The sequence below is a fragment of the Choristoneura fumiferana genome, chromosome 2 (assembly GCF_025370935.1).
Source record: "Choristoneura fumiferana chromosome 2, NRCan_CFum_1, whole genome shotgun sequence".
Taxonomy (NCBI): domain Eukaryota; kingdom Metazoa; phylum Arthropoda; class Insecta; order Lepidoptera; family Tortricidae; genus Choristoneura; species Choristoneura fumiferana.
Genome location: NC_133473.1, coordinates 7,082,772 through 7,097,914, shown reverse-complemented (window position 1 = coordinate 7,097,914; position 15,143 = coordinate 7,082,772). Strand labels below are relative to the sequence as shown.

Genomic DNA, 15,143 nt, shown 5'->3' with positions numbered 1-15,143 from the left:
TAACCAAGAGGCTGTTTGACATACACTTCTGATAAAACTTATACCGTTTAGAAAAGCAGTCTCTACATCCATTTGATGTACATGTAAATTAAATTGGCAGCAATACGATAGCAGTAATTTTAAAGTATGCATCCTAGCAACAGGTGAATACGTATCATCAATATTAGTGGTTTGTTGAAACCCTCTAACCACTAACCTGGCTTTATAAAGATCAGCGGACTTCTTTTTGTAAACCCATTTTACATCTAGTACCTCTTTTTCCTGTGGTGCATTTACTAAGGTCCAAGTATCGTTTTTACTAGGCTGTTCATCTCTCGGTCCATAGCCTCTTTCCATTCATCAGCCTCGTCACACGTAGTCGCCTCCTGAAAAGTATCTGGAATCATCGCATCACAATAATTAGCAGTTATACAATAGTAGCCAAATTCTTCATCAAAACGGTGTGGTGCTTTAATTTGTCTCTTTGAGGTTCTCTTTTCATTATTCACGATCTCTTTACTGACGTTATTATAAGGTACCATGTCTTCTGTTTCAATTCTATCTAGGGAATCTTCCCATTTTTCTTCATCTATATTATTATCTTCTTCATTATCATCAAATGCAATAAGCTTAACATCTTCCTCAATTATATCCACGTGTCTTGCAATGACAACTCTATTGTTGATTAGTACTCTGTATCCAACATCTGTATATCCTAGTAAAATTCCCATCTCCGCTTTTTTGTCCCATTTTGATACTCTTTTTTCTTCAGGTACTCTTACATAAACTTTACTACCGTACATTCTCAAATATTTTGCAGTTGGTTTTTCATGAAAAAATAATTCAAATGGCGTCTTTCTTTCTGGGGTATTTGTCATTATACGGTTTTTTAAATAAGCAGCGGTCTTAATAGCTTCTGGCCAATAACATCTATCAACCTTTGCTTCAGCTAAGAGGCATCGTGCCATATCCATTAATAATCTATTATATCTTTCTGCTGTACCATTTAACTCATGTACGTGCTGGGCAAGGCTTAATCATTATTCCTTTTGCTCTTGCGAAATTAAATATTCTGCTATTTATGTATTCTTTCCCGTTATCACATCTTAGTTCTTTGATCATTTTTCCTGTAATATTTGCATTTGATTGACATATTCTTCGAAGCATTCATACACTTGTTCTTTTGATTGAATACAATACACTCTAGCTATCTTGCTATAATCATCTATGAATGTCAAGAAATATTTTTCTCCTCGATATCCTGTAGCTCTATGTGGTCCGTTAACATCCGTGTGTACAATATCTAATATATCTTCTGCCTTTGTTCTATTATTGCTAAATGGCAAATTGTGCATTTTATTTTCGACGCATATAGCACACTTCATATAATCCGTTTCTATTTGTTTAGGTAATCCATCTAATATTTGATTTTTACACATCATGTCAAGATAATTGAAATTTATATGACCAAATGTTCGGTGCAGCTTTTCTTTCAATGTCATATTACAAGTGCTGTATTTACGCCTATTTCCTTACAGACAAAACTGGTTATTTTGTAGAGTCTCTCATCTTTCTTCGCAATTGCAATCAATTCTCTATTCTTGTTATATATCTTCGTTAAATATCCCGTCGAAACTATTGTGTGATTATCTGTTATCTTCGAATAGCTTAATAAGTTAGCTTTCATCTCTTTTACGTAAAATACATTGTCTATTATCACTTTGTTTCTGTTTTCATAAACAGGAAATAAGTTTTAATGCTTCCAACCTTTGTCGCTTTCAATATTCTTCCATCACCAACCTTGACATTTATTGGTTCTTTCAATGTTACATATTTATCGAAGTATTCGTCGGTATTTATTATGTGGTCTGTACATCCACTGTCTAAAAGCCAATTTATTTGTCCTGGCTTAAGAGGAGTATCTTCATTAATCGTCGAATTGTTCACAACGCATGTGTGAAAGCTCTTTTTATAGTATTTCGTATTATAGTAATTTCCTCTGCCTCTGTTGGGTCCGAAATTGTAGTGACCACGTCCTCGACCACGACTTCGAGCATAATGTCCACGACCACGACCTCGGTGTCCGTGCCAACAGTCTCTTTGTATATGCCCAACTTTTCCGCAGGTAAAACATGTTTGTTTGTTCTCAGATTCTACTTTAAAAGCGTTCGAGGTACCGGCATTTCTTCGTCTACACTTTGGATTTTCTTCATTCTTATTTTTACTTTTTAAATATTCTACGGTTCTATCTTTTTCTGGCAAAACATCTATTAAATCACCAATATAACTGTAATTTCCGGGCAACGCCTTTACATATAATTTAATTTTTCACTTTCCGACATCATGGCGCCGGCCTTTTAAAAATCGTTGAAGATGAAGACATTCGTCAAAGAAAATGCTAACCTTGAAGAAGCAAAATAAAGAACAGTTTTATATTTTCTAAATTGTTTCTGCATACAATTTGCAATGCTGTGCATTGCTTTAAAAAAATTGAGACAGCAGGTGTTACACTCAAACATGGTGATCTAAATGAAGCTAAAAAGCTAAGGCACTTCCAAAGAAGAATTGGAAGATCGCACTGTCAAAGAAGCAACAACTGACCTTGAGGAAGCTCATCCCAAGTAGCATTTCTTTTTGAGTTTTATTCTAATAGCTACTTCCTTGGCACGTGTTGTATCATCTCTGCAAGAAACTTGAACGCTTCCGTGTTCCAATTAGAGGGATCGTCCTGTGCAGAGGTGGAAAATATTGGAATTACATATTATTACTCATTCATGTTACGGACTGGTAAAGTCTGTTGTCTGCATCCACAATGATGAAGTCACGCAACGCACTGTTATTGAAGTGGATGGTGGTAAGGTGAAACCTATGAGTACCGAGCGTGTCAATTTTTGCGTGGTATCATTATAGTCTAAAATAAATTTAATGAAGTTTTGTGAACCACCTGTTTCACACAATTCACCATTTTCGCTTCTTTTAAACGTAACTGCCGCGTGGCAACATGAGGAATTATCTGGTTTAGTCAAACTTAACTTTACAAAAAAAACAAGTTCTGACGCATTTATAATACGCAACATGGGATGACTGGCATCATCTACTTAAAATACAGGTTTGTGGATGGGACCAAATCACTATCGATTGGATTCCATAGAACGGGCCAATGAAGCAGATGTAGAGCAAGAAAGACATAGTGCGACGGCATGGATGGAGAATGCTCTCAAAAGAGGTGAGTGGCAAAAACAAGAGGAGGCCATTACCCAACAGAGATACTTTATTAATTTGGCTAAGAAAAAAAAAGGTATCCAGAAAAGTTTATTGTTTTAAATAAGGTGTGATGTCATCATCATTGTGCATATTTGTAAAAAAAATTGTCCTACCTGTAGAATAGTTTTTTTTAATAACAATCGCATCAACAAGTTCCAAACTAACTAGCAATGTTTCCATTTTGCTTTACAACTTGTCTTGTTTTTGGAGCGATTTCGATTGCATGCATCTTGGTTATGGTAACAGTAACATACAAGTTCAGCGATAAACTCTAACGATTCCTGTTCTATATGTTATACCTACTGTTTTCTTTATTTTGTATTATTTTAATTTTGTAGTTTGTATGGACCTGGTCTGAAAATAAAAAAATATTATTATTGTGCTCTTTATTTATTTTCATTCTTAGGATTAGGTTTTTATAATAGTTATAAAAAGTAAAATACAGAAAAGTACATACAAAATAAAAATATTATAAAAACCTAACCTAGTTTGCCGCCGGTAACGGGGCAGGGCCCAAGTGGTCCTTATTATTATTATGTTCTTTATTTTTCTTTCATTCTTAGGTTTAGGTTTTTATAATAGCTCTAAAAAGTAAAATACAGAAAAGTACATACAAAATAAAAATATTATAAAAACCTAACCTAGTTTGCCGCCGGTAACGGGGTAGGGCCCAAGCTACCGGTGTTCAGGGCCGCAGAGTGAGGAACCTCCGGACGATGCGTGCCGTGTCCAGAAGTACCGCCTTCTGTATCTGGCCCTTGATCCAGCCATCTAGCGAGAGTCTCTTGAGATGTTGGTCGAGACTCTTCGCTATTAGACCGTTTGCCGAAACGACTATCGGGACAATGACCGTCGAGTCAACATCCCACATAGCAGTCACCTCGTGAGCCAAGTCAAGGTACTTGCTGAGTTTGTCCTTCTCGGCCTTCACGAGGTTCTCGTCATGTGGGATGGTGACGTCGACGAGCACTGCCTGGCGGTTTGATCGATCTGTCAGCACGATATCATATTATTATTATTATATCAGCAGAAACTAGTTTTGCTATATCTATAGTCTGTACTGCTAGCGTTGACATCTGCAACTAGGTTATCTCCATGTCAACGTCGCTTTATATATGGCCTTCAGATAAAAACGTGCACTGACGTTATGCAAAACTGACATTGGTTCATATCACAGAATATCAAGTTTGTGTAAAAAAAGTATCACACTGATTTGACTCAATAAGTTCTGAGATGATCTATAACTATTTAACATATTGGTATTACTTATTTTTATATCTTTTCAAACAACTACCCATCATCTTCTAAGCAAAGAGATGCAAAGTCTCATTGTCAAGCCTCATTTTATAAAATACCTAAATAAAAATAGTCAATTACCTTCTTCTTAACTACCTGATAGGAGGAGATTGTGGGACGAACTGGACCGTTTCCAGACAGACTATTGGCCATAAGTACCTACAGACAAGTGGAAGAAAAAAGGGAAAGCTTTCTCCCAGCATTGGGACACAATATAAGCTAAATTAAAAATTAACCTTCACCCTTAAATTGACGAAATTGCACAAAGTTCATGATTCAAACCTCATCGTTGCCTTATAAGTAGTCCAAAAAATTCTCCATTAAAAAATATACAAAAAGATAGTCTTGAATCATCACTGTCGCGAACACTATCAATTTAAGGGTAAGCACAAAAGACTTCTAAAGGACTTCAATGAGTTCGAATACTACATCCATCCTTAAAATTTGGAAATAGCTAATTACTGACCATTAGGCTGCTAAGACTGGCGTGTGGCAGATGGTACGCATATAGCTCCATCTGCTCCGAAGTGGGATGCAAACCGGCCTGACTGACCGGGTCCGGCGGACGGCTCAGCAGCTCCTTCAGTGTCGGCAAGTCTTCCGGCTTGTATGTGGTGACGTAGCCGGTCTCCCACGCGCTGCCGTAACGGCCGGCACGACCTAACGAAAAGATATTATCAAAATCAAAACGTTTATTTTGTAAGTAGGCCACAAATTGTTCTTTTCTATGTCACTTTTATACTACCAGCGGTTTCGGAAAGACCATCATTACCAGGAAGAATGCGTCGCGAGAAACTTAGCGATTGCATAGCGGTTCTTTAATTTGCGATAGGTACAGGTAATACTTGCCAGCCCTGTTTTAAGTAAATGCATACGTAGGTCCCTGACTGAAAATCAAAAGTCCAAACTTAAGGTTTGTCAAAGAGCGATAGAGCGTAGCATATTAGGTGTGAAACGAATGGATGGACAGAATCTGGAACACCACGCTGCGCTCAAAAACACGCATAACCGACGTTGGGAAAAAGACTAATCTAAAATGGGACTGGGCTGTACACGTCTGTCGCATGCACCCACAAAGGTGGGCTCACACAGTTACTTGGACCGAGAAGGAGATGGCGGGACGATCTGGACACGTACGCAAAGGACTGGCCTGACATTGCGCCAGAACGGGAGTTGTGGAGGGAAGGCCTTTGCCCAGCAGTGGGACACTATACAGGCTACTTAAAAAAAATACGTCAGAAAATTCTCAATCCCCAAATCTCTAAGCTTAGAATAGTAAAGAAAAGGGCGAGGTTTGGTCAGTGGCGTAGCCATCGTATGGCCAGGTGGTGCAGTGCACCAAGGCCCCGGACCCCAGGGGGCCCTCTAACCTAAGCTTTGAAAAGAGAAGAGTATAAAAGAGAAAGAGAAAAAATCTTGTGAGCAGGCTCTAGCCTTTTTTTAAATGTGTTTGAAGGACAATTAAAGGTTCAAGCTATGTGGAAAGAGGGGTGATGGCCTTCTTTCTCTATGCACCGGGGCCCTTGACCACCTTGCTACGCCACTGGGTTTGGTCAAGGAAGGTATTTGTATTGTACCTATTTGATTATTTTTACCTGCGATTTGTAAAGCTTGAGAAATACTTATAACATCCATTTCTTTGTCACCGTCTGTATTGATCACTGGTTTTATTAGTGAATAAAATATGATTCTTCTTATACTCCTGAAACACAAAAATCGATTCAAGTTTTTCCTCTATAAAATATGTCTCAGGTGGTAAACGCCCAGTAAGTATGCACGCCCTGATAATCGTGTCACCGTGTAGGTAATTCCCTTTGTTCTCCGTACAATTTGTGGTCGCAATTGTACCTAACACTCTTAAACTCAAACTCAAACTCACAACATTTATTGACAAGAAAAACACACTACATCACAACAAAAACACAGTAAAAACATAAATAGGAGAAGAGAGGAAAATAAGAGATATTGTGCTGTAGTGTGATGCCAAAAGCGCTCAGCTCAGCATGTGCCGTAGCCCTGTAACCAGAGCTGCAGCGCTGGTTTTCAGCTGAACCCCGGTGAGTGTGCACCCACGTAACTGAACGCGTAATTATTGCGGGAAAAGAAAAAAAAACTATATATTATTTAAACTATATATTATATCTTCCTCGTTTCGCTCGTAGTCGTACCTAATTTTCCAATATTGTAAATTGACGGTAAAAGTGACCAATTACATTATTAAAATCTGTTTAACATAGGAGATATTTGGCCCTTTCCAGTGCTGATTATGTAAGATAGTTATGTACCGGGAATAAGGTTGTAATTCGTATGCAGTACACAATTTACCAGGTATGTTCGGGGCCATAATTCCTGGGCCATACAATACCCGCATCCCCACTATGTGCCCTTAACTTACAAGTTAATTCCAAGTCCTATGGCATCTGTGGCCACCATGACCTTGCATGAACTGTCGGGGTCATTGAACTTGTTGGCCTGTGCTAACTTTGTGCCCGGCGGAAGACTTCCATATATCACAGCTACTTCATGTCCTCTACAACAAAACCATCAAACACATAAAAAAGGCAATAATGTTGGTAATATAAATTTATAATTATATTAAATCTAGAGACGTTTAAGTTTGTCTGTAAAGATGCTTTATTTGTGTAAAACGCGCCTTCTTTCTTCTATTATTCTATGGCTCCTAAGTCATGTAAGTTGTACTTACTAAAGTTTTTATAATATCAACCACTAACATCAAATTAACAAAATAAATAAAAACACTGAAATATTACATTACTGCAGAGGCCATGAAGTAAGGGATTGATGGACGAGTTCGGGGTAGACGAGTCCAGCAATCCCTGTTCTGGCCGAGGTTTGTATAGTGCTTTTCTCAAACAATGTGAGGAAATATTTCATCCATCCATCCATCCATCCATCATCCATCCATCCATCCATCCATCCATCCGTCCGTCCGTCCGTCCGTCCGTCCGTCCGTCCGTCCGTCCGTCCGTCCGTTCCATCCATCCGTCCATCCATCCGTCCATCCATCCGTCCATCCATCCATTCATCCGTCCATTCATCCATCCGTCCATCCATCCATCCGTCCATCCATCCGTCCGTCCATCCATCCGTCCGTCCATCCATCCGTCCGTCCGTCCGCCCGCCCATCACATCGCATCGCATCGCAGTATCGCAAATGCTTACAGAGTAGTGGTGGTTGGCTGTTCGTAATTTTTCCTTTGTCAGTTTAATGTTAGTAAGCAAATTTAAAAAGTTAGAGCAGCGAACAATAATGGATTTTCATACATACTTCATGGCCTAGGCCAAGAAGTTATGTAGGGAGGTGGTAGGGAGCCATAAATGAGAAACTTCATGTCTCCATTTCGTGACATTAACGCATACATTTCCGAGCATGTTTGAGAAAAAGATTTTAATAACGACACGACTACAAATTACTTTTAGTTTAAATGCACTACAATCTTACACCTTGCCACTCCGCTACCACTCCTCTTTCTCCATAACCAAGTAGCAAGTTAAAAGTTTATAGTTCAGTAATTGATTTGGACCTCCGCAAAGTAACGCTTGAATTAATCAACTATTTAGGGCCTGTTTCACCACTTGTCGACTAACTTGTGTCAGATAAAAGTAATGCCGTCTTTGTTTATTCGGACAAAACAAACAGAGAGGGCATCACTGATATCCGTCACTTAAAAGTTAGTCGACAAGTGGTCATTATGACTGTCAACAAATATACAACGTTTTAAACTTTCGTGATTTTCACTCATAGTCAAAATACCACAAACGGGATTTATCACGCTAAAAAACTCGAGTAATATTTACTTCGACGTTTCAACCAAATTACAGTGGCCGTAGTCATGAGTAAGTCCTGTTTGTGATATTTTGACTATGAACAAATATACAGGTCGAATGGACCCTGAAGATTAATATAATCAGAGTGCTGTAGAAGCAATCAATGTAGTTCATTTCGTTCTTGAGTGAGAACTCAAACCCAATAACTTGAATTAACTTTGTCCATAAAACTGGACTTAAGTAGGTACATAAATCTTAGAAAGCCTTAATTTTAAACTACGCTTTGCTCGTTTTTGTAATATCAACGTACCCACTTTAAATGAAAGACCATACCAGCACCTAACACCCCTCCCCAATATAACGACAAATAATAACAATTAATTGAATCAGGCATTAATTTGCGGAGGTCCATACAATGAACTATAAACAACTACTTTTGCTCACCCGCAAGAAAAGCAAAGCTAAGTATCTGTTTATAATTCATTGACAAGCAACGTCTGTATGGATTCAGATCAGATGTTACTTTGCGGAAGTCCATGTGAAAAATAAAATGGATAATCTTATTTTAGACTATCATCAGTCTAACATCTGGTAGCATGGTGAATGGTTGTGTTGCTCTGAATATCAGCTCTGGTTGAGTTCGAAACGCGTCAGTGTAGTGTGGTGATGGTGATAGATGGGTTTGTGTGATTTGTGTGTTGTGACAGCGTGGAGGTCGAGGAACTGCACACATTTCTTGCATAAACGTAGCTATCATAAGGTCGCCGGTGAGCAAAGTAATTGTTTTAGTTCACAAATATTCAACGCAAGCGCGGCTATTTGCATAGCTTGGCCGTAAAATTCGCGGAAGAACAAATAAGATTACTTATCCATTTTATTTTAAGCATAACGTCAAGTTGATTTAATGTAATGTGGCTTAAGCACGTCTGGATACCTGCCTTGAATAGGACTGACCTCTGTTCTATGGCTCGACTTACACTGTAAATGTCGTTCTTATTGAAACACACTATACAGTCGCCGGGCTTGACGTTGTCGAGAGAGCCGAGGGAGCTATCCTCCACTTTGAGCTCTGTAAGCCTCTTGTATGTCCGGACCTATAGGAATACAGAAAATCTATATATAAAAAGAGAAGATCTGACTTACCTGACCTGGGCGTCTATTCAAACATAGTTTAAGGGTGCCTGGAAGGGGGTTGCAACCCTACAAAGTGTCTGGCAATGAAGGAAGTGAATGCCAATATCATTCCAAACAAAATATATATAACATGAGTTTTATGCTATAACAAATTTGAGGTGAAATTTTATACACGTTTAATACGTGTTACCTACCAAAGTCACCAATACCCAATTTTTATAGTTGGGGATCGTTCTTACCTGTGTTAATAACATATATAATAAAAAAAACAGCCTTGATAGAATAACGAAGGTCTGATCGTCGCGGGCTCTTGGTCTATTATGTCAATTGCATTCAAAGTACTGTTGTTATGTCAATCACATTCAAAATGATAGTTATATTATGTCAATTGCATTTAAACTGAACTTTAGCAGCCAGAAAGCAGCTTGAAGCCTGTCTGCAACAACTCTTCGACATCTACTGAATACTTGCTTCACTAAAATTCTATTAAGAATCTATTCACTCACTAGAACACTCAAGCAAGCAAGCTTACACAATGAACGTCTCATTACACTTACCTCTATTTCTTCGCCTGTAGTGTTGCATATTTCTTCTATTAAATTAATGGCTCCTGCTTCACCACACAAATGTATCTCATCAACTTGCAGCCCTAAAATAAAATATAACAAAATTATAAACATTCTATTCTTCACTATTTATCTATTATGATTCAAATAACACACTAGCAGCTCTTTGAGCTGAGCCGTGTATTTCATATCACTGTACTTGTGTTTTTTTTTTCATTAATAAAAAGAGGAGAGAAAGAAGTAAAGAGAGTAAGAGTAGGCTAGAGCAAGGCTAACCAAACCCAGGCCCGCTGATTACAACTTGGGGTCCGCCAAGGCATTTGAATTTGCCCGCCATTCCGTTGATCGGCCAGAGGGCTAATAGCACGACTCATTTTTGTAGTTAGGTACCTCTGAAAGTAACGGCCTGGCGCCGCCTCAGACTTAAAAAATTTTGCCCGCCTTGATCTATCTAGAAGAAATATAGTCGTGCTGGGAAAAGTGGAGGGAACCAAGTCGCGCGGCAGATCACCTATGCACTGGACTGACTAATTGAAGGCCGCTGTAGGAAACGGCGTATCTGTCTGTGCCTGACAGTTTGCCAATAGAAGGATATGGCGGGAGATCGTACGAAGAGCTGTGTCCGCCTCTACCACCGACGCGGACGCCTCAATGTGACCACGACTGCTCTGCCAAGAGCGACACGAAGAGTAAAAGAGATCCATGCTACATTTTCCGAAAGAAGATACAGAAAATCTGGCAATAGTCAGAGAAGTTTAACGAATTTAGCTCTCTAATATCTTTCAATGAGGTTGGTACGATACACAAATGCACTTACATACATACATAAAATCACGCCTCTTTCCCAACGGGGTAGGCACTTGCTACGATTCTCGCATACAACTCTCGCTTCCTCTACATTCATCAATCTCTTCATGCATGCACGTCGGTTTAGAGTACTCCTGACCCGACCTTTCTTCAGAACGTCCCCGATTTGATTGTGGTACGTTCGTCTAGGCCTTCCTCTCCCAACGTTCCCATTCACGCTCGTCTTATAGATCTGCTTAGTCAATCTGTTTTCATTCATTCTCTCAACATGCCCAAACCATCCAAGCATCCCTTTCTCAATCCGTGTGACTATACCTTCATTTACACCACAGCATTCCTTATCACACTATTTCTAATTCTGTCACTCAATTTCACACCTAACATACTTCTTAACACTCTCATTTCTACCGCATTTATTTCACTCTGATGCCTTTCCTGCCACACCCAACTTTCACTTCCATACATGAGTGTTGGTACCAGCACCCCTCTATGCACATCCAGACAAGCTCTTTTGGAGATTTTCTGGCAAATATCAAATGCACTTACAGTATAAAAAAATAAAAATACATTATATTAAATAGGAAAAAATACCTAATATAGCTCTGGTCCACGCCCAACCGCGTCCTCTATCTCCAATCATTTGTATCTCGTCAATTACAGCTACTTCATCTGTGAAAACATAAAAAAACAGTCATGAATAATTATCAATATATACATGCATAAAAGTTTGTTTAATTTAGTTATTAAATGAGAATTTTAATGCGGGTTTCACCATTCACATACTAGCGACACGCCCTGGCTTCGCGCGGGTATAATTTTTGAGAAATGGAGCTGAAATTATGGTACCTTTTCTTGAAAATTGTACCCATGGGTGTGTAGATAATTTATTTATTTATTTTCGTAGGACCAACAGTTATAAATTAAGGTTCTCGAATGGCGTCCGCGGACCGGGAGACGAGCTGTCGGTAGGCCTCCAACAAGATGGAGCGACGACCTGGTTAAGATCGCGGGATCGCGGTGGATGCGAAAAGCACAAGACCGGTCTGAGTGGAGAGCCTTGGGGGAGGCCTATGTCCAGCAGTGGACGTCTTTCGGCTGACATGAGGACGATGATGATGAACAGCTATAAATTACAGAATAGGCTTATTTTATAGTAACAATACAGCCAATTATAGGATTTCACAAGTAGAAACAAATTTTAAAGAAGTAAAACTTACGCGCACAATCGCAAACATGTACCTACCACGCAATCATGGATAGAAACACAATATCAAAACTGATTCACACTAACCTAACCTAATCAACAAAAAGTTGGAAAACCCCGACTTTGTCACTTCAAAGTTCAATATCTCAAAAACGGCTGAAATATATTGATGAAACATGTCCAAAAAATTATTGCTGGAAAACCTGATTTCAAATTTAAAAAAAAACGCATTGAAATCGGTCCACCCGTTTAAGAGCTGCGTTGCCACAGACAGACAGACAGAGACGCATAGTAGTCAAACTTATAACACCCCTCTTAAAACAACAAGATTTAATTAATTTCTAATAAAACGATAAAACATTATGGAGATAGATGACATTTGCCAAAGGCTATATTGTTTTAACTACAACTTACAAGAATTGTTGAGCGAGGTCATTTCAACAGTGCAAGCAATGTGACTTGATGGTGTGAGTTCAGTCTCTGCTTCTATCTGTTTCTCTTCTGAGGTACTTTCCTGTTCTGTGTCAATTAGGGTATTGCTTTGAGATGCATGTCGCCTCTCTTCTCCAGTTATGAGGTCACAGGGTATACCCTGAAAGTGTTTTGAAAATATTTAGACTTTACCTTTTAATTTTCCTTGTGGACACGCAAATATGCCTATTTTTTTTTTATTCAACTGAATGGCAAAAGAGCAAGTGGGTCTCCTGATGGTAAGAGATCACCACTGCCCATAAACATCTGTAACAACAGGGGTATAGCAGATGCGTTGCCAACCTAGAGGCCTAAGATGGAATACCTCAAGTGCCAGTAATACCAACCAACCCAACCAACCCAACCAACCCCACCAACTGCCACCAACTGTACATATTATTATTTAGAAAGTGCCATATTGCCACTTTGAGTCACATAAATTAACTGCATATGTAAATATTCATGTATTACATGTTAGTACTATCTAAGCACACTATGCTGAAGGTGAGTGATCTAATTTCTGCATCTGATTTTACATTCCGATGAATAATAATAATATTTATTATTATTATTATCTTTAACAACTTATTGAACTTAGAAGATACAAGCAATCTTACCCTTTTATTTGACTTGTGGTATATTTCTGTGGCTAGCAGTTTTAGAGGCCCACAGTACACACCAGATTTGGCTTCAAGGAACCTTTCCATGGCATGGTAAGTTTTACCAGAGTTTGTGGGGCCGGCATGGAAGACTATCTTCCTATTCATACTTCGAGTTTGAGGATACCTTGAATTTGATAAAAAAATATTGGGAATTTTAGAGTTTGAACTTATTGATTTACAATATAATGTTGTACATTGAAGCTGTTGGTGGAAAAATAGTTGAACCATAATTTTTTTTTATGGAAAACAAGCATGGGTTACAGGAGCTTGCACCTCATGAAAAAAGAAAATACACAGAGCGAGGTCAATATTTATAAAACCCTATTTATTTAGTAATATACAAGAAACAAAAAAGTTGGACCATGTTAAGTGGTTGTTAACCATACAAAATTACTGACAGGAAAATTCTGTTGAGGCACGAGTCATACAATTCTATGGATAATATTTGTGCCACAACAATAAACAAACTTTATTAACACCACAGATACATATTATGCCTATAATTCAACAAGCATTACATTCAACCTCTATCAATATACTGTCTTATTATTGAAGAAATGAGCCACACTGAAAAAAATATAAAATTAAACAGTGCTTCCTGTAATTAGGTACTTACATACAAATTCTGATGCTTACCAGTTAGCTGGTGTCCTCAAATCTGAAATCTTTTTCAGGTCATCTAAACAGTCCAAGTGTGGAAAGGCAAGTCTAGCATGACGGAGGAAGTAGGGGAACAAGTCATCTACATGACCAGCACCTGCAGTAAATTATAATAAGTAAATACAAGCTAAAGCTGTGTTCATACTACAACACTTTACACAGTACACTAAGTGTATACACAAAGTATCTCTGTAGTGTACTGTGTAATATGTCATAGTCTAATCGGGTCTTAAGTAACTTAATAATGATGGTGCTTGTTAAATGCCAACCTTGAATTATATCACTTATTGTTATATGTAAATCCGGCGGCAAGTCATGTTCTAAGCAGTGTCTCCTGAACGATAAAAATGCCTGATGTAACAACTGCTCGTCCAAACCATTTTCTGCCGCCAAAACGCGAATCTCCGGCTTTTGGTAGAATCTGTTCAAAATCTTAAGCAAATCTTGTTTTTTTAACCGCCCTGTAAATTCTTCTCCTATATTCATGTCATCAGGATTTGGCTTAACTGGTATAGGTACAAATAAAGCCGAAGGGCCACCTCGGTCATGTTTTTTAGTTCTCTTAAAAACATAACCTAAACATCCAAGTTTTCCTTTACGAGTACATAGAACATTTGTCCTGATGAATGGGGAGATGCACGGTTGTACTTTTTCTGTACAATAAAGGGTAAGGATTCGTGTAAAACCTTTGTACATTCTGATTAGAACAAAATAAACTGACTAAAAATTTTAATCCAATTTCTGTCACTCACATTGCAGATTTTAAAAATGAAAATAATTAAAAATGTCAAAATCTGTCAAATAAACGTCAAAAAAGTTGTTTAAGACTCTTGTAAACCCACCTCCCACTTCTAGACGGAACCAATCAGATATTTGTCAGGGATTTTATTTTATTATTGAGTTATAACCACTGAAACTGGTTATAACACATATACAAAATTTAAAAAAATACAACTATTATCTAATCTACTTACTATTTAGTCAGGGATTGATTAGGCTAATCTAATCCATGGCTAATCTGATTATTATTCGTCCCCATTCCTGTGTAAAAAACCAAAGACTACGTATATATAGGGAGATACAAAGCTTGGCGGCGGTGAAAACACAGGAAAACAAGCGTTGATGTTGATGAGAATATTTTTTTACTACTTAGGTGCTTAATACTCTTCTCTTTGCGTATTTTTATTTTAATCTGGAGAATATGTATTCTTTGAACCAAAAGAGACTTGAATGCAGCTTTTTTTTACCGCTTACATACGAGGGGTAAAGAAAGCATTTATTTACAATGCGTTTAAAATTATAATAGTTATA

The 15,143-nt window shown here is 38.2% G+C and overlaps 1 protein-coding gene across 1 annotated transcript in view; it reads right to left on the bottom strand.

Annotated features, from left to right (window-relative positions):
- Suv3 (Suv3 RNA helicase) overlaps positions 1-14,612 on the bottom strand; it is a 38,158-nt gene extending 23,546 nt beyond the window's left edge. Inside the window, exons 1-10 of the mRNA XM_074111257.1 lie at positions 14,102-14,612; positions 13,809-13,929; positions 13,128-13,296; positions 12,454-12,631; positions 11,427-11,504; positions 10,020-10,111; positions 9,283-9,422; positions 6,935-7,069; positions 6,135-6,241; positions 5,006-5,199 (exon numbers count right to left, since the gene is read on the bottom strand). Coding sequence (XP_073967358.1) covers positions 5,006-5,199; positions 6,135-6,241; positions 6,935-7,069; positions 9,283-9,422; positions 10,020-10,111; positions 11,427-11,504; positions 12,454-12,631; positions 13,128-13,296; positions 13,809-13,929; positions 14,102-14,528 — 1,641 coding nt within the window. The 5' untranslated portion in view covers positions 14,529-14,612. The remainder of the gene's footprint in view (positions 1-5,005; positions 5,200-6,134; positions 6,242-6,934; positions 7,070-9,282; positions 9,423-10,019; positions 10,112-11,426; positions 11,505-12,453; positions 12,632-13,127; positions 13,297-13,808; positions 13,930-14,101) is intronic.
- Between the last annotated feature and the right edge of the window lie 531 nt (positions 14,613-15,143).